Genomic DNA, 22,108 nt, shown 5'->3' with positions numbered 1-22,108 from the left:
ATTATCCACTCTTATTCTATCCTGATGAAATCCTTCTTCCAAAAAAAACTTGACTATGTTGGTATCTTTTTAAAAAATATCATTAAGTTTAATTATAAATTCCTGCCATACATAGAAACTTATCTACTGAAACATGGACAATTTTACCAGTGATTGCATACCTCAAGAAAATGACAAGTTTGAAGAGAAAGTTCGTTATTATCGAACAAAGACAATTCATAGACAAGTGTATGGCAGAACATAATGCTTTTATTTCCATACCCATCTCAGGCCCAGTACAAAGTGAAGTTGACTATGAAGGATGGCTTAGGAGAGATGCTTAGTTGGCGTCAATGGTCTGCTGAATCCAGTCCAGGTAGTTGCACACCTTGGTGTAGACACCAGGTTTCCCTTTCTCATCACAGTTACTGCCCCAGGAGTCAACACCTTGGAGTTGTTTATCGCAGACCATGGGGCCACCAGAGTCATACTGAACAAGAAGAAAAACAGTTAGGGTTCTTGATGAGACTCAAAGAAAGGCTGAGATTTGAGGTTGCCCTTCATGATCCTACGGCTATCTCTTAACCCCTTCACTTTAATCCTGGAAGTCTAGCACACAATTGTCTGAGTATATCACTGATACACTTTTTTTTTTCCTGTAATTTTCTTTTTGTTTGTAAAGTTGATTGTTTGTAAAGTTAATTAATAATCTTTATTAATTACATTTTATTTACTTTGTATCCCCCCTGTGGTTCCCTCTCTCCTCCCATCCCAATCCATCCCTCCCTTCCTCCACCCTCTGCATGCATGCCCCTCCCCAAGTCCACTGATAGGGGAGGACTTCTTTTCCTTCCTTCTGATCCTAGTCAATTAGGTCTCATCAGGAGTGGTTGCATTGTCTTCTTCTGTGGCCTGGTAATGCTGCTTCTCCCTCGGGGGGAGGTAATTAAAGAGCAGGACAATCAGTTCATGTCAAAGACAGTTCCTGTTCCTATTACTATGGAATCCACTTGGATATTGAACTGCCATGGGCTACATCTGTGCAGGGGTCTTAGGTTATCTCCATGCATGGTCCTTGGTTGGAGTGTCAGTCTCAAGAAAGACCCCTGTGCTCAGATTTTTTGGTTCTGTTGCTCTCCTTGTGGAGTTCCTGTCCTCTCCAGATCTTACTGTTTCCCACTTCTTTCCTAAGATTCCCTGCACTCTGCTCAAAGGTTGCCCATAAGTCTCAGCATCTGCATTGATAGTCTGCAGGGCAAAGCCTTTCAGAGGTCCTCTGTGCCAGGCTCCTCACTTGTTCCCTGTTTTCTCCTTCTTCTGATGTCCATCCTCTTTGCCTTTCTGGATAAGAATGAGCATTTTAGCAAGACTCCTTCCTCTTGATTAGTTTCTTTAGGTGTACAGATTTTAGTAGGTTTATTCTATATTATATGTCTATATTAGTGAGGATATACCATGTGTGTCTTTCTGCTTCTGGGATAGCTCACTCAGGATGATCTTTTCCAGATCCCACCATTTAGCTGCAAATTTCATGATATATATCCACACACTTATGGACACCTAATTTTTGACAAAGATGCCAAAACCATTCAATGGAAAAAAGACAGCATCTTCAACAATTGGTGCTGGTCTAACTGGATGTCTGCATGTAGAAAAATGCAAATAGATCCATACTTAAAACTAAAGTCCAAGTGGATCAAAGACCTCAATATAAAACCAGATAAACTAAACCTCTTAGAAGAAAAAGTGGGGAAGAGCTTTGAACTCATTGGCACAGGAGATAACTTCTTGAACGGAACACCAACAGCACAGGCTGTAAGCGCAACGATCAATAAATGGGACCTCATGAAACTGACAAGCTTCTGTAAAGCAAAGAATAGTTTCATCAGAACAAAATGACTGCCTACAGATTGGGAAAGGATCTTCACCAACCCTATATCTGACAGAGGACTAATATCCAGTATATATAAAGAACTCAAGAAGTTAAACAGCAACAAATCAAGTAATCTAATAAAAAAAATAAGGTACAGAGCTAAACAGAGAATTCTTGATAGAGGAATGTAGAATGGCAAAGAAACACTTAAAGAAATGCTCAATGTCATTAGCCATTAGGGAAATGCAAATCAAAACAACCCTAAGATTTCACTTTACACCCATCAGAATGGCTAAGATCAAAAATTCAAGTGACAACACATGCTGGAGAGGTTGTGGAGAAAGGGGAACCCTCCTCCACTGCTGGTGGAAATGCAAACTTGTACAGCCACTCTGGAAAGCAATCTGGTGCTTCCTCAGACAGCTAGGAATATTGCTTCCTCAAGATCCAGCTATACCACTGATACACTTTTTAATGGCCCCACTTCTTTCTGTCCCAGTTCTGTTGAGGCAATAAGAGGTGAAGACTGGAGAGATTTAAGATTGCCTCACCTAGAACCCTGACAATGCAGCCACTTCTGATGAGAACTGATAGACTAAGATCAGAAAGAAGGAGAGTAGGACCTCCCCTATCAGTGGACTTGGGGAGGGGCATGCATGCAGAAAGGAGGGAAGGGTGGGAACTGGAGGGGAGGAGAGAGGGAACCACAGGGGGGATACAAAATGAATAAAGTGTAATTAATAAAAGTTAAAAACAAACAAGCAAACAAACAAACAAATAAATAAATAATAAATAAAAAGATTGCCTCACCAGTTCTTCCTTTCCACAACGGTTTCCTGCAACATGTTGCCTGTGTGTCTTGTCTGGACCGCACTGTTGCTGTGGTATAAGACCACCAATGCTAACCACCACATCACAAACAGAAAGCTTGCAGTGTATGATAAAGCTGTTTCTCACCTTTCGGATTCAACCTCAGAAAATTTAAATTTGTGTGTGTGTATGTGGAGCGTGTGTGCACATGTGTTTGTGGTTTTGTAGATGAGTGTGTAGATGGTAGCACATGCATGCGTGTGATCGGGTGATGGAGGCCTAAGGCTGATGTTGGATGACTTCCTTCACTGTGCTCCATTTTTACTTATCAATACAGTCCCTTGTTGAGCTTGTTGATTCTTTTTTTTTTTGAATTTTATTTTTTTCTTATCAGTTACATTTTATTAACTCTGTATCCCAGCTGTGTCCAGATCCCTCATTCCCTCCCAGTCCCTCCCTCCCTCCCTCATCTCCACCATGCCCCTTGCCAAGTCCACTAATAGGGGGGACCTCCTCCCCATTCATCTGATCCTGTTTTATCAGGTATCTTCAGGACTGGCTGCAAAGCTCTCCTCTGAGCTTGTTGATTCTTGCTCAAGAAGTTCCCCCCTGTATTTGTGTCTCTAGCATTAGCATTACAAGTTGCTGCTGAGCCTGTTGGCTTTTAAGTGGATTGTGGATTCCGAGGACCAAATTTCAGCTCCTGTCCTTCTTGAGCAAGTGATTTATCCATTGAGCCATTTTTCACCCTAGTTCTTAGATATAGAATTCGAGTCTTCTTCGTTTCACATGGAGAAACATGTGAGTAGGGGTGAGACTGATGAGCTAGACAGAGGAGGAAAACAAACATACCTGGCAAGTGTCCTTTCGCACATTTAGGAAGCTGACACAGAGCATATTCCTTGTAATAAGATGTGGGTAGGCACTGTGGCAAACAGGGTCTGACAGGATGGGAATGTGCAGACAATTAAGACCTGAAGGGAAGCTATCTGTGGAGTGAAGAGCAGAAATGGAAAATTATCCACAGTGACCCATGATATTTCTTTCCTACTCTCACTTCTCTCTCGCAATACTTTCTGGTTTCATTAAATTTAGCTGGATCTTAGAATTTGGGAGGTTTCCTGAAAGATTTTTCAAAAAATCTAACCAGCCAGTTCTTTTTTTCTTTGACGCAAATGTTAGTGGCGATAGATCTGAAGCCCAGAGACTTTTTCTTAAGCTATGTTCCAGGCTGAACTGAATCCCTTAGTGAGTTGTATATCACCTAGTACCTAATTCTATGATAACCACCAATTATATGTAAATTAAATACATTGATCTCTTTCTAATAATTTTCATCTTATCTTTTATATCATCTCAGCAAACCAGACTTTTTAACATTTAATAGTATATGTGGGTCTAAAATTGCCTTTAGGGCAATGCACTTTGAGTGAGTATGTGAACCAGGCACACACCATGAGCCTTACATGTCTGGGGGTTCTTACAGTTAAAGCTTATGTTTTAGGGAACACTTACGTCCAATGCTCACTGTGTCATCCCAGCCTGACACCAGGCACTTAGTACCAGCCGATGGACAGGAGCTTGGCAGAGAGACTGTGGACACATGAGAGTCAATGGTGGCTGGTGAGGTCAGTTTAATCAGCATGATGTCATTATCAGTGGTGCCATTGTTGTAGTTGGGGTGAGGGATGATTTTGGCCGCGGAAATAAATTGCTCAGCACCCTTAATTTCATGAATGTTGACTTCTCCCAGTCGGACCTGTATTTGGCTATATTTATAAGGATTAACAGTTTTCTAAATATCTGTTTTGGAGTTCTTTCCTCAACCTTTAACCATGAACATAAACATAAACGCCACCCTATTCTTGAACTCAGTTAGTTACACGTTAGGAAGCACCAGTTACTCCTTTCCTAGGCACAGTTGGAGTGCTCTTTATGCGACACTGCTGGTGCAGACTCTGAGCCCACTGTCTCCTCAGAATTCAAGATGGAGGAAAGTGCCCCCACACAAAGCAGAAGGGGGTAGAAATGGCATTGGAGAAGAACGATTAGCACTCACTATTTCTCTTATGGGTTTTTGTAACAAAGTTTTATAGGAAAGTGAGAAAAAAGCCAGAGATAGAAAATATTTAGAGCACAGAACAAATTTTCCTTTTTAATGTTATAATAGGAATATGGTACATTTTATTACTTCATATGACATTTTTATAGTCATGGCTGAGGTATAACTATTAAGACCATGTATATGGCTTCAGGTTTTTTTTTTTAATTAAATTTTAATATTAGTTACAGTTTATTAACTTTGTATCCAAGCTGTATCCTGCTCCCTCCTTTCCTCCTAATCCTATCCTCCTTCCCTCATCTTCTCCCTAACCCTTTCCAAGTCCACTGATAGGGGAGGACCTCCTTCCCTTTCATCTGACCCTAGCTTATCAGGCATCTTCAAACCAAGGACCATGTATGGATATAACCTAGACCCTCTGCTCAGATGTAGCAGGACCATGTATGGATATAACCTAGACCCTCTGCTCAGATGTAGCCCATGGTAGCTCAGTAACCAAATGTGTTCCCTAGTAAGGGGTAAGGGGAACAGGGACTATTTCTGATATGAACTCAATGTCTGGCTCTTTGACCTTCCCGCCCCTCTACCGAGGGAGGAATAGCCCTCATAGACCACAGAGGAAGACTTTGCAGCCAGGCTTCAGATTTTTTAAAACTACTTCATTATTTAGAAAAATATCTGTAAGACCCAAAGGCAACACCTGTCATTGCTCATAAATTTCTTATGACTACTAAAGACGTGTAGACCCTGACTTATCCTTCTTTAATCCATCAAGGGAGCTGGCAAAATGGCTCAGTAGGTAAAGGTGCTTGTTGTTAAGCCTGATGATCTGCGTTTGATTCCTGGGACCCATATGGGAGAAGGAAAGAATCAACTCTAGAAAATTGTACTCTGACCTCCACATTGCCCCACCCCAAGTAAATGATAAATATAAAAATTATTTCACTCATCAAACATATTACTGCCTTTTGTTTACCCTTCTATGAAGCAAAGGGAAAAGCAACCTTAGAATTTAGGACTGTGAATATTGGAAACTTACGGCTTGTAGCAGTGAGCAGCAGTTAATACCCATTGGTCACTGATAAGAGAGCCTGAACACAAGTGGTAGCCAGCATTCAGGGATACCCGGTAGGAGACAGAGTTGTTCCTACATTTGAAGTCTCCAATAAGCAGGTCATCATTTTCATTAATGGGGATACCAGCTGTTAGGGAAGAAGCAGAGACTGTTATACAGATCTGTCATTGATTTCTGTTCCACAAAGTTTATGCAGACTAATTACACAGGAGACGACAGTGTTCTCTGTCATCAGCAAATCAGGAAATGTTGATTTCAGGTATGTAGTTGTTTTCTTTTTAGTGTTTTATTTCAGTGTAATTTTTGTTTTTGAGACAGGGTTTCTCTGTGTAGCCCTGGCTGTCCTAGAACTCACTCTGTAGACTAGGCTGGCCTCAAACTCAGAGACCTACCTACCTTTGCCTCCTGAATGCTAGATTAAAGGTATGCACCATTACCACTAGCTTCAATGTAGATATTTTTATAACTTATTATTATATGCCTCTTATATGAAGTTCTTTATACAAGGAAGATTCACCGTTAGATAATGCTTTAGGCTTGACAAACATTGTATTCTTACAAATACATATTCACACACACATATATAAGGGCATTCACACACAGAGGAGACTATTAAAAAACAAATGTCTTACAACATTGATTTAGGATATAGATATTATTTTTAGTATAGTATTGGACTCGACACCCATGCAAATAAGTAAAAGTTACTGCACAGTAACTCGCCGGGTGTGTTTGCTTATAGCAGGTGATGACACGTTGGTGTGAACTAGCTGTTTCCATGAGGTAATAGAAATGGAATTTGCAGAAACCACATGAGTAAGTATATTCTACCTCTGAAGGAAATAATTGTTTTGAATTTTATTTTGCCAACTTTTTCTTTGAATCTATCCTGAAGTGTCTATTTGAGCATTTTATAGAACACCACACTGCCCTTCCCTGATCTTTCCCTTTATCCTGATTATCTCGCCACTATTCATTGTCATATTTAAGGTTGGGAACTATGACCTGCATTTTTGTTATGATTTCTGATTTCCTGTAACTATGAGTTCCTTTAATTGTGGTGTGTGATCTTTGCTTTCTAATATTTAAATGCATAATTTGAGAGAGAAGTTTCAAGGCTTGTAATAAATTATGCTTGTTCAATGTGAGAAAAGTTAATATAAAGTTTTAGTAATAAAAATTTGGTAGTACTAACACTGAAATAGACAATTCCCTCTTTTTTCTCACACTCAAATGACGTGTGACTTTATACCAATACGAATTCATCAACAGGTTTCTCAAAACACAGGTTAAGTTTTAATCTGTGATTCATATGATTTCTAGGCCAAGTCAGATCCCTTGCCCCTAGTAAATAACCAGCTCTTCAGTCTTCAGGAGACTCAGGCTTACAGGCTCATGGCATCTTCAGGGAACACATTAGTTTTAGTCATCAACTCCATGTCTTAGAGATCAGGACCAACACTTCTTTTATGTGAACTGCTGTTTCCTTTCCTCCTCCTATTAAGAGAGAATGCCTGGAAGTTCAGAACACGTCCTGCATCTCTATGCCTCAAACTGTGGACAGTTAGTTTGCATAAACTGTCCCTGATAAAAATGTAGCCATTTATAAACACAAATGCTACATACTAATTTTCCTACATTTCAACCACCTTGCTTTCAGACCCTATATTCAACAACCATTGTTGATTTCTAAGAACAAACCACACATTTATACGCAAAGTATATATCTGCTGATGCATTCTTTTGAAAGACTTACCAGCAGCTCCAAGGAGAACCAGGAAGAGGAAGGTTTTCATGGCTGCTTACTAGTTCTGCACTGGAAAACAGGATAAAGGCTTTTTCTCCACAGCTACTTATACCTCCAGATTTGTCATTGACACTCAGGGCCATAGGTGCCAGAAAAGATATTTCACTGTAAAGTGAGAAAAAAAAGGCAAGTCTGTGGCAGATGAAAGATAATACAGGACCACAGGTAAGCATTTCCTACTTTCTGAGATGCCTGGAAGTTGCCAACCCACCTGGTGGGAAGCGTTCATTGCAAAAAGAAAGAGGTTGTATGCAGCTCATCATGCACAGCTGTATGTTTCTGGATTCCCAGATAAAAATACAAGATTTTGGTAGTCCTTTTGCCCAAAGGACTATGTTACTCTTGTACCATTGGTCTGTAACTAAGAGCTGCTTCACAATTATGTACTTTTATCGATTTTATAGACACATGTCATACAATTAAATGTAATGTAATGAATGATTCATTTGTTAGAAAAACTGAGGGTAGTTCTGATCCAATAAATTCATGCTTACTTTTATTTGTTAGAGGAACTAAGTTTGATATCACCCTGGGCTAGGTAACGAGTTCAAGGCCAGTCTGTGCAATTCTACTGTTTTGGGTTGCTGAGTGCTGAAATTACAGTTGTGTGCCAGCATGGGTGTTATATCATCACTTTGTGACAAAGTCCCCCCTTTGAACAGTTTTCTCTGAAGTCATCACTTATAAAACACTCTGTGTTTTGGTTTTACTTGCCCCCTGTCACTGGATGGCAAAAAGCTTAGAGCAGCTATGGTTCAAATTTTGAAATTTTTTGCACTTGACAAACCCCTACTGTTGTTTCTCATGTAGCATTTAAGATAAAAATTATGGTTGAAAGTATTATGTCAAGACCAGCAAGTCATTCATATTATCCCTTTATAAATACATTTAAACTATTGCTTCAGTTTTAAAAAATGACATAATTATTCAATAATAGGACTTTGAAACATAAACTAATTTAATTTTGTACCCTCAGAGATAAAAATGTCCTAATAATAAAAATTTTAAAATATGCAAACACACACAAAAAGAAAAAAGTGTACAAATAAAGTAGAATGTGTTCTATTTGTATACAGCTGTACTCTCTCAGTGACCAATACTTCTAATTATTAGAGTGGTACTGCTTAGAGCACACAGTGCCTGATCATCTCAAATTATCTTCATGCAGTTCAGAGCACAAGAATGAAGCCTGAGAAAAGGCTAGAACAACTCCCAAGTTTAGTTTGGAGCACACAAATTTGATAGAGTTCTTTAAAGCTTTGCTTTTTTGAAGGCACATATACTTAGGAAGCAATTTCACCTATTAAGGAAGAAACTAGCAACTATTAGCATTATAGCTATATAGTAATAGTTCATATATATTAACTTCTTTTTTTCTACTTCTGTAGTGAAATTTAGAATCACTGGCTGTGTAAAACAGGAGGCCACCCACATTGACAAAAATTAAGGTCTGAAGGCTCACTGCTCTTTGAATGTGAAACATTCCCTGTAGGCGTATGTATTTGAATGCTTGGTGCCAGAGAGTGGTGTTACTGGTAAACATGATGCAAACTGTAGGAGGCAGAAAAAGCAACCACTGCTGTTGGGTTTGGAGGTTTTATTTCCTGGCTGTACTTCCTGGTCTTGCTCTCTGCTTCCAGACTGCTGAGGCAGAGTGCTCTGTCTTACTCTGCCTCCAAGTCTTCCCAAAGAGGCTGTATAGAACTGTCACCAAAGCAAATTCATTCTCCCTGAAGCTGTTTTTGTCAAGGTGTTTTATCAAAGTATCAAACAAGTAACTACAACAAACTGCTTACAAGTTTAAAGGGATAGTGTTGGTGACTGTAGAGAAACTACCCCCTGATCTGCAGCCATTTTTCTCACTTCTACGGATAGCAGCAAATGGGTTGCTTACTCAAGGCACATAGATGTAGACAAGGTTTAGATATTTAAAAATAGGATTTACAAAATCAGAATGTCAAAAAAAATTAGTGGCCATTTGTACATTGAAGGTCCACATGCAATATATATTGTACAAAAGAATACATACATTGTTCATTTTGCATGTATTAAACACATGTACCCTAAACTCTCTAAATCTTTGCATAATATTTTAATAAGTAAAATAAAAACATAATAAAATTGAGACACCAGATCTGCACTTATTAGGTCATAGATATGTAAAAGGACTCTCCAAAATTATAGTTGTTTATAAATTTATGATTTAAAAGATTTTACATGAAAAGATGTTTTGGTGATCACTGACTCTGTTAACGCCTTATTTCTTGGGCTTGAAAAGATGGCTCAACTCTTAAGAGCATTTGCGGATCTTGCAGGAGACCTAGGTTTGGTTTCCAGAAGATAGGAAGATGTTGTCAAAGCTCTGAGGGCAGATAGTGCACAAGCATAAGTGCAAGCAAATCTTTACATACTTAAAATAAAAATAAATAAATCTTCCAAAATAAGAATTTACTTTTTAAAGTAGTTACATGTCTGAAAAAATGTCAGGAATCTTTATAATACACAAAATCAACAGTATTCTTCATACAGGGTTTAAATAGTCCTTAAGTGACTTAAAAATAAATAACAGCTCATAAACTGAAAGTGTAAAAAGTGGTTTTCATTGTTTGTATAACTTGGACAAACTTAAATAGATTACATTCTATAATACTGTTGGCTTATTAAAAATGTAGCTAAGCTTGATAACTGTATTTCACTTTGTAGGGCTCTTATTTAAGGAGACAGCCTTAAAAATACCTGCATAGCATGATGGCTTCAGCAAAAGAGACAGATAAGAAGAAAAGACCATCTCCCTAGTAGTCTTTTTGGCTGAGAATGATGGATTGTGGAGTGTCTCTGTCCCCAAATCAGTCAGCTGGGCTGAAGACGCAGATGACCTGGAAGGGAATTTGTCAACAATTTGTGGCGGAAATGATGGCAGGGTGTGTTAGGCGCCTCCAAACACCCTTCTGAGTGCTCCATGAAGCTGCTGCAGAACCCATCGACTGGTGCGATCATCCCAATTGACACTCGACACACTGCTTGCCTGGGGAATGTGGCCTCTGATGTGACAGAAGACGCCATTAAGGGATTCGTTAGATAATTAGATATCAGTACAGTGCACATACCACGTTAGCCCAGCAATCCAGACAGGTTGAGAGGTTTTAGTTATGCTGAGTTTGAGGACCTGGGTTTCCTGCTCAGTTCCCCGCCTCTCAGTGAAGAGTCTCCAGGTAACAGTAGAATTCTATCTGGCATTTCCGGGTATTGACCATGATGATTGTTCTTTCAGCTGAGCTAGAGATTGGGATTCTACCGGAGAGACACCAGCCGGAGTGCCTTCCTTATCATGCAACAGACAGCTCTGAACATGCCCTGCCCATGAGAGGTGATCAATTCAGAGATAAGCAAGTACCAAGGTTTCCGAGATTCAGACCAGTATTGCGATGGGTATAGGCAGGATGAGGAGAGCCCATGCTTGTATATGGATCCCTAGTATAACCCAGGAAAGCAGAAGCTAAGACTGCGGTAGCCATAACACACACTCAGGGTTCAGGGAAATTCTTTTCTTTTCTTTTCTTTTCTTTTCTTTTCTTTTCTTTTCTTTTCTTTTCTTTTCTTTTCTTTTCTTTTCTTTTCCTTTCGTTTCTTTTCTTTTTTTAAAGGATTCCTTCCCCTCCCCCCCCCCCACATCCTGTAAGACTGCTATTAAATCTGTTTGCAAGCTATGACTCCAGGATAAGCAATAACAGGCATTTGACAGTAGTCATCATTGGAATGATGACTATAGAGGTACGGTATAGTCACCTCTGATGATGAATGTGAGAGATTTAAATAAGTATGGAGCTACAGAGATGATGGTCTCTCGTGGATAATAGGCATAATTACAGAAAACTTGCAAATGACAATTGTAAATTATATTGTGTCTATCCTACAGGACAGAAAAGATTAGGTAAAAATTGCAAGATGAAAATAGGACAATTGCTTATCTTACGATTTTGCATATAGATTTTCAGTTAAGATTAATTTAATAAACAGTAGAAACAGAAATACAAACAAAATACCTAAATAATGACGTCCTAGATCTATTTAAAGCCTCAAGTTTTTCCATGAACAGTTAGAATTCCTAAGAAGAGATAAACTTGGTGAATAGACACAGAACACACATGTGTAAATAGAAATCCTTAATGTTTCAATTTTTTAGTAACTTTAAGATATAGAATTGTTAACTCAAACAATATTCACTAGATGATTTGATTATTCTCTGAAAGCTACATTTACTGTAATCTCATAATAACCAAAAAAAAGACAAAATGAGAGTTTAGACAAGCTATGAAAGATTAAAACACTTTTAAAGAGCATGTTTATTATTATTATTATTGTTGTTGTTGTTGTTCTATGTATATGTGTCTCTGTATGCATCACATAGATATGGGTTCCCGTGGGGGCCAGAAGAGTATGTTACAACTACTGGAGCCAGAGCTGTGAGTGCAGGGGTCCGTGTAAGAACAGCAAGTGCTTGTCAGCACTGAGCAGTGGCCCTAGCTCTATGGATATGCTTTTGAGGATATTAAAGTTTGAAGATGCTGTGTGATTGGTTGGCGAAAATCATAAGCTTCTGTAGGAACTGAGAAGATAATGTAAGTATTGTCAGACTTGTTTGTTTTGTGGAAACAGAGCCTTGCATGTGGCCCAGAACACCAGTGGCTGTGAACTGGTACTTCCCAATCTTAACCTCCTCAGTGCCAGCATTACTTTGGAACAGGATTCTGGTTCCAAAATTAAACTGTACTGAAATGAGAAGGTTTGCTTGGAGAACCAACTTACTAAAATTATAATATTACCTTTTTTTTTGTGCTTAGTTAACTTGCTTAATGATCAGAATTCTCCGTGTGACTGTCTTAGGAAGAGAAATAAGTCTGTCAAGTGACAAAGTTTTCATATTACAATGATCCTGTTAAAATTTGTGCCTCAAACCTTTAACGTATTTGCTAAAACTTGAAATTATATGTTTTAGCCTAGAAATTAATAGGATTTCTGGAGGGACCCAGGAATTAAAAAAATACACAGAACTATATTTATAGATGAATTTTAATATTTTCATGGATTGTTTGATATCCATAGGAATATGACATAGTTATGTGTTTGTGTTTAGCATGCTTACCCAGTGACTGTTGGTATCTATATGTATTTTCTCCTTTGCAGTTATCTTAGAGAGCTAAGTAATTTTACAAACAGGCTGGCTTTTTTTTGGGTATCTGGATATCTTTTGTGAAAAAGTTTTACAAAAATGTTTCTCAATTCTAAGCTATGAAAACTGAATGCTTTTTTGATCTTCTATGTTTTGGTTTTATTTTTGATGTAACATATTGTGTGTTAAATAGTACAGATGTGCTACAGCTCGTGTGAGAGCATCTGGTTGTTGTAGGCTTTGGCTTACAGAGCAGATGAGACTAACCGCAAAAGTGAACTCCAGATAGTCTGAATTCAGCTCTTTTTAAATTTCCGCGTTGCTCAAACGTGCCAGAAGGAGTTACAGTGCTTACTCCCAGTCTTTCACTACATCCCCTGTGATGTGGGATCAACAATAAGGATAGGCCTATCTATGTAGCCAAGGACAAGAAAAACTAAACTACAGGATGGTTGTACAGTAATGTCTTTAGATAAATCAACTCAGAAACAAAGCTGAAAAATTGTCACCATTAAATTGGATTCACTCCTCTCATCTATACCAAAAGATTATGGATATAGTAGAAAACCAGAAAACCAGCCTTCCTTAGAAACTATACTTACAAATACCTTAATCTAGGATTCAATTGCATCCATAAATATGAAACTCTGCGTTGTTGAAGATTTCCAGCCCATGAGGATTTTGTTATAGTAGTCTGAGCTGATTACATTAGTATGATTGCCTCACTTTTCTGTCTAGGCTTATTTTTCCACATTAAGCCTGACCCATTCACTCAAAGATTTTTGCTCAGGTACCATTATGTCCTTTCTTTTGTCTTGTGCCAGATATTCCTAGGAATACTCAATTGAGCCTCATCTGCAAATCTTTTTCATGGTGATTCATGTAAAAAATGACAAATTGAAAGAGAGACATGAGGGAACCAAGGACAGGAGGTGGTACATCTCAGCAAGGCCTGAAAAGTCCAAGCAACCCTTTACAACCCAAGAAATATTTTGGGTTGTAATATTTCATCTGCTCTCTGCAGACTTGTATGCTGTGGTTCACTCTCTGCCCAGGGCTTCTGATTTTGTTCTGGGCTGGGTTTCACAGATGACTAGAAAAATGGATTGAAGAGCCTCTTCAGAGGGCACTGGAATGCAGGAAGACCCTGGAGAGCTGAAATATCAGAGTAGGTGAAACTAGAAAATGCAAGAAACTTGTGAATCCAAACATTTCTGAATGTTGAGGTTTCCTTTCTACTATCTCCAGGAAACATTGGATGGTTTAAAGATGAAAGACAACGTGAGTATTATATTACACAAGGAGCAATGCATTGGGGATAAGCACAGATTATGTGTTGTGATATTTTTCTAATAACAATTTGAGTGAGTTTTAGTAATTGATTTTAATTCTCAGAACTTTGTAGAAAGTCAGTAGCACATGATAAATTATATATATTATGACTCAGCATGTATTATAACAAAATTTATACCATGACTAATATTATATATTAAGACTAATTTTATTAAAGAGACTATTTCAGCCTCAGTGTCTCACACAGAGTCTGGAATACAATATGTGATCAGTGAAACTGTCTGATTAGGTTGCATGAATGACTGAATAACATCTAAACTGTCTTTAATTGACCAACTTTGTCCAATTCCTTCCTTAGCAGCAAGAGTCAAAACATTTAGAGCAGAGAAAAAGGTTTTATTCCAGTATGGATTTTAGACAGAGAAAGAATTTCGCCAAAAGGTGACACCAGAAAAGATAATGGCACTTAATTTTCAGCAATGGTCTAATGAATCCAGTTCAGGTAGTTGCAGACCTTGGTGTAGACACCAGGTTTCCCTTCCAAAGTGCAGCCTGCACCCCAGGAAACTATACCCTGGACTTGTCCATTGCAGACCACAGGGCCACCAGAGTCATACTGAGAAACAAAGGGAAGGCAGTTAATCTTGGTTATTCCAAGAGGGATAATGGCATTCAACATGTTCTTCCATGTTCTTGGGGATCCACTGATCCTCCACAAAACATTGGCTGTCCTTAAAAATGCAGTTGTCAGTCTATTCAGTATCTCTATCTGTACAACTCTATTCTTTTTATGACCCCACCTCTTTCTTCTTGCAGTCATTTGGGGATCGGGTGTGCAAAAACAAGTGAGGACTGCGGTGGTCTGATATGACTCTCAAGCTGTCTCTTTCACCACAACACAAGGTTGCTTGTGAAATGTAAAACATTTCACACACCATCAGCTCTTTAGCCTTTTACCCGTAATAGTCATCATCATATCATGAAGAGAAAACAATCACATTTTCTCAAAGCCCTTCTTCACCTCTCAGACTGAGATGCAGGTACAGAGTTCTGTTCCATATGAGAAATATCATGGGTAAGAGAGATGGACCATCTCATGACAGACATCGGCAGGTAGAGACAGACAAAACCCTCACCTGACAAGAGTCCTTTCCTCCTTCCAGAAAGCCAAGACAGAACATGTCAGTGATCTGACGTGGATAGGCCTTGTGACAAACAGACTCCGAGAGGACTGGAGCATCCAGACCCTGAAGAAGGGAGGGACTCTCGGCTGCAGAGTGTAAAGGTGAAAATCAAATTATTCAGACTTACTCTTAACATTTATTTCCTATTTTACCTATTAATTTTTATAAGGGCATCTGTCATTTTTAAAGCTTTGTTTCTGGGAGTACCAGGCATGAATGGGGTACAACACACACACATGCAGACAAAGCATGCATACATAAAGCATATATTTTTTTTAAATTTTTCGCTTTATGTTCCAATTGTAGCTCCCTCCCTCACCCATACCCACCTTCTCTCACTTTTCTTCCCCTATCCCCCTTCCCTAGTCCACTAAAAGAGGGAGTCCTCCTCCAATACTAGCCTATCCAGTCCCATCAGGACTGCCTGGATCCTCTTCCTCTGTGGGTTGCTAAGATCTCCTGCCAGGGGGAAGTGATCAAAGAGCAGGCAAAGAGCTCATGTCAGAGACAGCCCCTGCTCCCCTTACCCCCTAGGGAACCCACATGGAGACTGAGTTGCCCATGGATACAACTGAGCAAGGGATCTAGCTCCTCTCCATGCATGGCACTTGGTTGATGCATCAGTCTCTGCAAGACCACCTGGGCCCAGATTTGTTGGCTTTGTTGGACTCCTTATGGAGCTCCTGTCCCCTCCAGGTCCTTCAGTCCCCACCTTCTTCCGTAAGACTCCCTGACCAAAGTTTGGCTGCGAGTCCCTGCATCTGCTGCGATCTCTAGCTGGGTGGAGTCTTTCAGAGGACAACTACAGTAGGCTCCTGTCCCGTTTCCTCTCTTCTGCCACTTCCACTGTCTATCATGTTTGCCTTCTCATTCATAATATAATACTTAGAAAACAATATAATTTGGAGGTTTTAAGGTAGGTTTTCTAAATAATTTTACTCATCAGTTACTCTTTCCCTGACATTACTATCAGTAACCACTGCTCTCAAGTCCAGAAGCTTTTGCCAGCACTGAGGCCAACACTGGGCTCTCCTATATTCCTTCTCTAGTGGTAGTTTTTAGCTTAAATATAAAATGTAGTTAAACTCCCTGAAGTCTTTCTAAGTTCATCTATTTTCTGTTTCTTTGGACTCATTGGAGAAATTTTCTTAACTTCAGCTGCTATTTTTCAAATGGTAGGTTCAAAGCTGTCCTCTGAGAACCATACCTTGGATGAGAATTCCTTCCATCATTAAGGTGCATTTCACTTCCAGCCCTTACATGTAATACTTACGTAATCACAGAGACACTTACAGCCAAATTTCAGAACGCCCCAGCCAGACACAAGGCACTCAGTACCAGCTGAAGGACAAGACTATGGTAGAGAGACAGTAGATACTTGAGAGTTGAGGGTAGCTGGTGACTTCAGCTTAATCAGCATGATGTCATTATCAGAATCCCAATTCTTATAACCAGGATGGGGGATCATCTTGGCTTCATCAATGAACTGTTCAACACCCTCAATTTTGTGAATGTTATGTTCTCCAAGGCGCACCTGTAGTTGGCTGGGTTTACAAATTAAAAGTTTAAGTGTCTTTGTTCAGCTCATATTTAGGCTGTCAAGATGGGGAGACTTTGTGGGTATAGCTCTGAACAAGGATGATACTAGCAGACACACTAAGGTTGACTGGGGAAAAGCCCTGAGGCCCTAACCCTACACAAAGAACTACAAGCAACTAAGAGATGAGTCTATTAATTGGTTAACCAATATCAAATAGTCAGCCCTGAAAACATTATAGCAACATACTATATGTATACATACATGTATATGATATGTATATGCATTTACACACATGTATACACACATATGCATATACATAAACACCCATACGCATGCATATACACACATACACATATATCTACATATAGAAAACATACAAGTAACATATGGACTGAGCAGGCTATACACACAAAACTACACACACACACACACACACAAACACAATCATAATAACAATTAAGAAAAGAGGTCATGAATTTGAAAGAAACTGAGGAAAGATATATGGGTAGAGGGTTTTAAATGAGGAAAGGGAAGGGGAAATTACATAATTATAGTATATTATCAAAAAAATAAAAAAAAATTAATAGTTTAAGTATCCTACATGAATATCCTTTCTTTTCTCCAACACCTCTTAATCATGAGCATAAACATTACACTCTGTTTAAGCACGGGACCTCTGAAGTAAGTGCGCATTACTAGTCCTGGCAGAGGTTACAGAATTCCGTCTTAAGAGTCTTTGCTAGTGGAGACTCATAGCCTACTATCATCTTAGAATTGGGAGGCACAGGAATAGAAACAAAATGTACCCTACCAAAAGAAGTTTGGTGGGCATTGACTAACACTGTTCTTCCTTTGTTGGGATCACTAAAGCAAGAATCAGAGGGATAGAAATAAACGAGAGGAACAGTTCGATTACTTTTATTTGTACTGTTGCACTGGAAGTATTATTATTATTATTATTATTATTATTATTATTATTATTATTTGTTAACAGCTTCTGTTTTCTTATGACTTATGAACTATAATTATGAGGGCTTTGATTCACATTCTAAAGCTCTTTTAGTGATCTATCATCTACCATCCTCCTATCTTTTTAGTACCATAATTAAGACAGCAGTGAACTTTAAGTATATCAATCCATGTTGACATCTTTTATAATAAATTAATATCATACATAATAAAGCAGTGGGATGACTAATAAGTCTCATAAGATCAGAATTCTTTATCTATCAAGCATAATTGAATTTGGTAAGCTTTGAGGAAAAAGTGATTTTAAAGTATAAAAATTGGAATATTGGCCTACTTACGGATGATAGCAGTGAGCAGCAGACAGTACCCATTGGCCAGTGATGAGGGATCCCCCACAGATGTGAGACCCAGCATTCAGTGACACCTGGTAGGGGACAGAATGCTCCTGACAAGTGTAGCCCCCAACAATTCTGTCATCATTATCCTCAGTGAGGGAAGCAGCTGTGAGAGAAAGGTTACTCTCTGGTACACTGGTCTGTCATGTTACGTCATGCATCATGAAGCTTTATTTCAAACTAAGGACAAAAGAGATGACAGTGTTCTTTTCTCTCACACACGACATCAGTGTGATGGTTAACTTTTCTTGACAACGTGACTGGTTTTGGAATCACCTGGAAGACACATCTGTGTCTTTGTGAGGTGACCTCCACAGAGGCCTAACTGTAAAAGGAGGACACACTGTAAACATGGATGTGCCATTCCGTGGGATATAGATCCAGACTGAACAAAATGGGAAGGGGAAGAGCCTGATGAGTAGCAGCTCTGTCTGTCTCTGCTTCCTGACTGCCAGATAATGGAGTCCGGTGCCCTACCCTCCCACCACCACCTTTATGAGTCATCCCCAGCACAACCTCCTTAACAAGGTTCACCATACTCTTCAAACTGAGACAAAATAATATTTCTTCCCTTAAATGGCCCCTGTTTGGTTTTGCCACAATAGTAAGAAGAGCAGTTAATATAACTGCCATTAGGTTGTCTATTTGATTATTCATTATTCTGCACCTTGAACCCAGACCCTTCTTATATAATGATGAATAACCATGTATTTTTAAATTTTTTTATTAATTACACTTTATTCACTTTGTATCCCCCCATAACTCCCTCCCTCCTCCCCTCCCCATCCCTCCCTCCCTCCCTCCTTCTCCATGCATGCCCCTCCCCAAGTCCACTGATAGGGGAGGTCTTCTTTTCCTTCTTTCTGATCTTAGTCTATTAGGTCTCATCAGGAGTGGCTGCATTGTCTCCCTCTGTGGCCTGGTAAGGCTGCTCCCCACTCAGGGGGAGGTGATCAAAGAGCAGGCCAATCAGTCCATGTCAGAGGCAGTCCCTCTTCCCATTACTATGGAACCCACTTGGACACTTAGCTGCCATAGGCTACATCTGTGCAGGGGTTCTAGGTTATCTCCATGCATGGTCCTTGGTTGGAGTATGAGTCTCAGGAAAGACTCCTGTGCTCAAATTTTTTGGTTCTGTTGCTCTCCTTGTGGAACTCCTGTCCTCTCCAGATCTTACTATCTTACTATTTCCTACTTTCTTCATGCTCTGTATATATATATATATATATACACACACACACACACACAGGTATGTGTATGTATACATACATATATAATATATACACATTGTAACTCATAGAGGCACCCACAGATTTATGCAGATCAGAGGCTCTTTGAATAGTAAATGTCTTATTACTACCACTGCAGAGCTAATCATTTAAAGGCACAGAGAGCTTTGTAGTATGCAGTGGGGAGATGCTCAGTAGGCACAATTTACTGTGAAAGCGTGAGGATCTGAGTTCAGCTCTCTTAACACCCTCATAGAGGTCAGGTCTGATGATGTGCTCTCTAGCCCCAATGCTGGGTGGGAAGGAGAGCAGCTGGAGACAGGAAGGATAATCCGACCCCACTGGCCAGCCAGTGAAGCTGAAAATAGAAAACTTCAAGTTCAGTGAAAGACCCTGTTCCAAAAATATAGACAATGACAGGGAAAGATATACAAAGTCGACATCTGGTCTTCACATCCATAGGTGAGTACACCTGCGCGCATGCGTGCACACACACACACACACACACACACACACACACACACACACACACACAACTACCTCACAAGAGTAAACGTCCCAGTAATCTTTGTGGTGTATGTTTGTGGTAGTTGATGAAATGTTACAACAAAAAAGCTGTCTTCATAAGTTAATAGGGGAAATTTAAAAGCCATATAAGAATATTCTTTCCTAGAAAGAAATGATAGTTTTGAATTCTTTTTATTCTGTCATCTTCTCTTGGAGTCTAACATGAAATTTTCCTATCATTTCCCTAAATATGAGCTCTAGACTAACAGGTACATAGTGAGTTTCAGGACAGTTTGAACTATATAGGGAAATTTTTGTTATCTCAGCAGAACAATACTGTCATGTACACAAACATGAATGACAGACAAAAATCCATTTAAATCTTTTTTTTTTAATTTTTTTGTTTTTGTTTTGCTTATCCCCCTTTCTTTTTTTTAACTTTTATTAATTACACTTTATTCATTTTGTATCCCCCCATAAGCCCCTCCCTTCTCCCCTCCCGATCCCACCCTCCCTCCCCTTTCTTCATGCATGCCCCTCCCCAAGTCTACTGATAGGGGAGGTCCTCCTCTCCTTCTTTCTGATCTTAGTCTATCAGATCACCTCAGGAGTGGCTGCATTGTCATCTTCTGTGGCCTGGTAAGGCTGCTCCCCCCTCAGAGGGAGGTGATCAAAGAGCAGGCCAATCAGATTATGTCAGGGGCAGTCCCTCTTCCCAATTATGTAACCTAAAATCTTTTACAGTATTAGCTGACTTTCTTTCTAACACCAAATGACCCATTCAGCATTTTCATACTTCACAATTATCTATCACGATTTTTCACAGCCCCACATCTATTTTATTAAAAAATATTCGTCCTATTATTCCAATACTTTAATTTTAGAACAATTTTAATCAAGTTAACAAATGTATTACATTTCTACTGGATTTACATAGAAAAATTAAATATTAAAATTTAACAATAAAATTTTAGTAGTATTAAAAATTAATTTAGTAGTATTAAAATGCTTATTTTTCATTTTATCACAACTGAATGACTTATAAGTTTATATTAGAGAGAGTTCACTTAAAAAGCTGTCTTCAAACAGCCCAAACTTTCATCAATGAGAAATAAAATATTTTTATTGTTAAGATTTCTTGGGTAAATGACTGTCCCTTCAGCTTTTAGGAGACTCAGGATGTGGTGATCACTGGCCCTTCAAGAAGTACATAGTACTTTCAGTCACTTACTAGCTCTGAATTCTTAGAAGTCAATGGAAGTGTGCGTGTGTGTGTTTGTGTGCTTGTGTGTGTGTATACTAATCTCTCCTTCTCTTCCAAATTCCTAGAATGTACTCAGGAGTTCAAAACATCTGCATTTCTTTATGAACCCTCCTCTCTGAATCAATTCTTGACATGATAAATTTCCTCCAACAAGTGAGATTTAACCAATAATAAGTGTGGGTACATACTACCATGGCTACTCCTTTCTCCACCTTTTAAGCTTCTTGCTCTCAACCCTCACAAACAATGAACCCTGTTGACTTTCCCAGTAGAAAATATCAAGTAATAGTTCTAACACTTTCAGATTCATTAATCTGGAAGACTCACCAACAGTTCCCAAGAGAGTAAAAATGATGAAGTTCTTCATGGACGAGGCAGTAAGAAAAAGGCTTTTCCACACAAATAGTTATACCTCCACGTCTTTCCATGACACCCATGGTATCAGGTGCCAAAAAGTGATTTCACTGGAAAGTCACAAACTTAAATTTAGAATTCTATTCTATGATAGGTGGATTATAATTAAAGACATAACATTTTCCCAGAAAGTTATGAGAATGAAAGTTTCCAAATCACCTGGTAGGAGCTAGTCCTCCTAAAAGGGAAATATGTTAGTATGAGGTCACAGATTCCAGCTACAAGTTTCCAGATTCTCAGCCAAATATCTTGATAGTTGTTTTTCTCATGTGAACAATTTTCCAAGGAGCTATCCTAAAGACCAAATTCTTGGTATATTGGCTGCTTTGTCTTAGAGTAGTAGACATATCATGGCAAATGTCATTATTAATAAGACAAATAATTCTCCTGCAGATAATGGGTTTATTAAATACAGTAGTTTAAGAAGAAAAGCAAAGTGATATTAAGTTCCAATTCTAAACTTTACCATATGTAAAGGATGTATCAATCCCACTTACATGGAGTTATAGTATTTCTGAAAGCAGTGATCCATTGCTT

At 38.9% G+C, this 22,108-nt stretch overlaps 2 protein-coding genes across 2 annotated transcripts; both read right to left on the bottom strand.

Annotated features, from left to right (window-relative positions):
• Positions 1-319: 319 nt before the first annotated feature.
• On the bottom strand, positions 320-7,595 carry LOC129684141 (cationic trypsin-3-like). The gene is made up of 5 exons (XM_055617212.1): positions 7,556-7,595; positions 5,764-5,926; positions 4,174-4,431; positions 3,515-3,647; positions 320-469 (listed from the first exon to the last, which is right to left on the bottom strand). Exons 1-5 carry the CDS (start codon positions 7,593-7,595, stop codon positions 320-322), a joined length of 744 nt encoding a protein of 247 aa, XP_055473187.1.
• Positions 7,596-14,535: 6,940 nt separating this feature from the next.
• Positions 14,536-21,524, bottom strand: LOC129684140 (trypsin V-A-like). Its single transcript, XM_055617211.1, is given in 5 exon segments — positions 14,536-14,685; positions 15,206-15,339; positions 16,547-16,797; positions 18,101-18,263; positions 21,485-21,524. Coding segments are annotated over 5 exon segments (738 nt in total).
• Between the last annotated feature and the right edge of the window lie 584 nt (positions 21,525-22,108).

The sequence above is a fragment of the Psammomys obesus genome, unplaced genomic scaffold (assembly GCF_907164565.1).
Source record: "Psammomys obesus unplaced genomic scaffold, mPsaObe1.curated_primary_1811, whole genome shotgun sequence".
NCBI lineage: Eukaryota > Metazoa > Chordata > Mammalia > Rodentia > Muridae > Psammomys > Psammomys obesus.
This window is presented reverse-complemented; position numbering and strand designations above follow the sequence as displayed.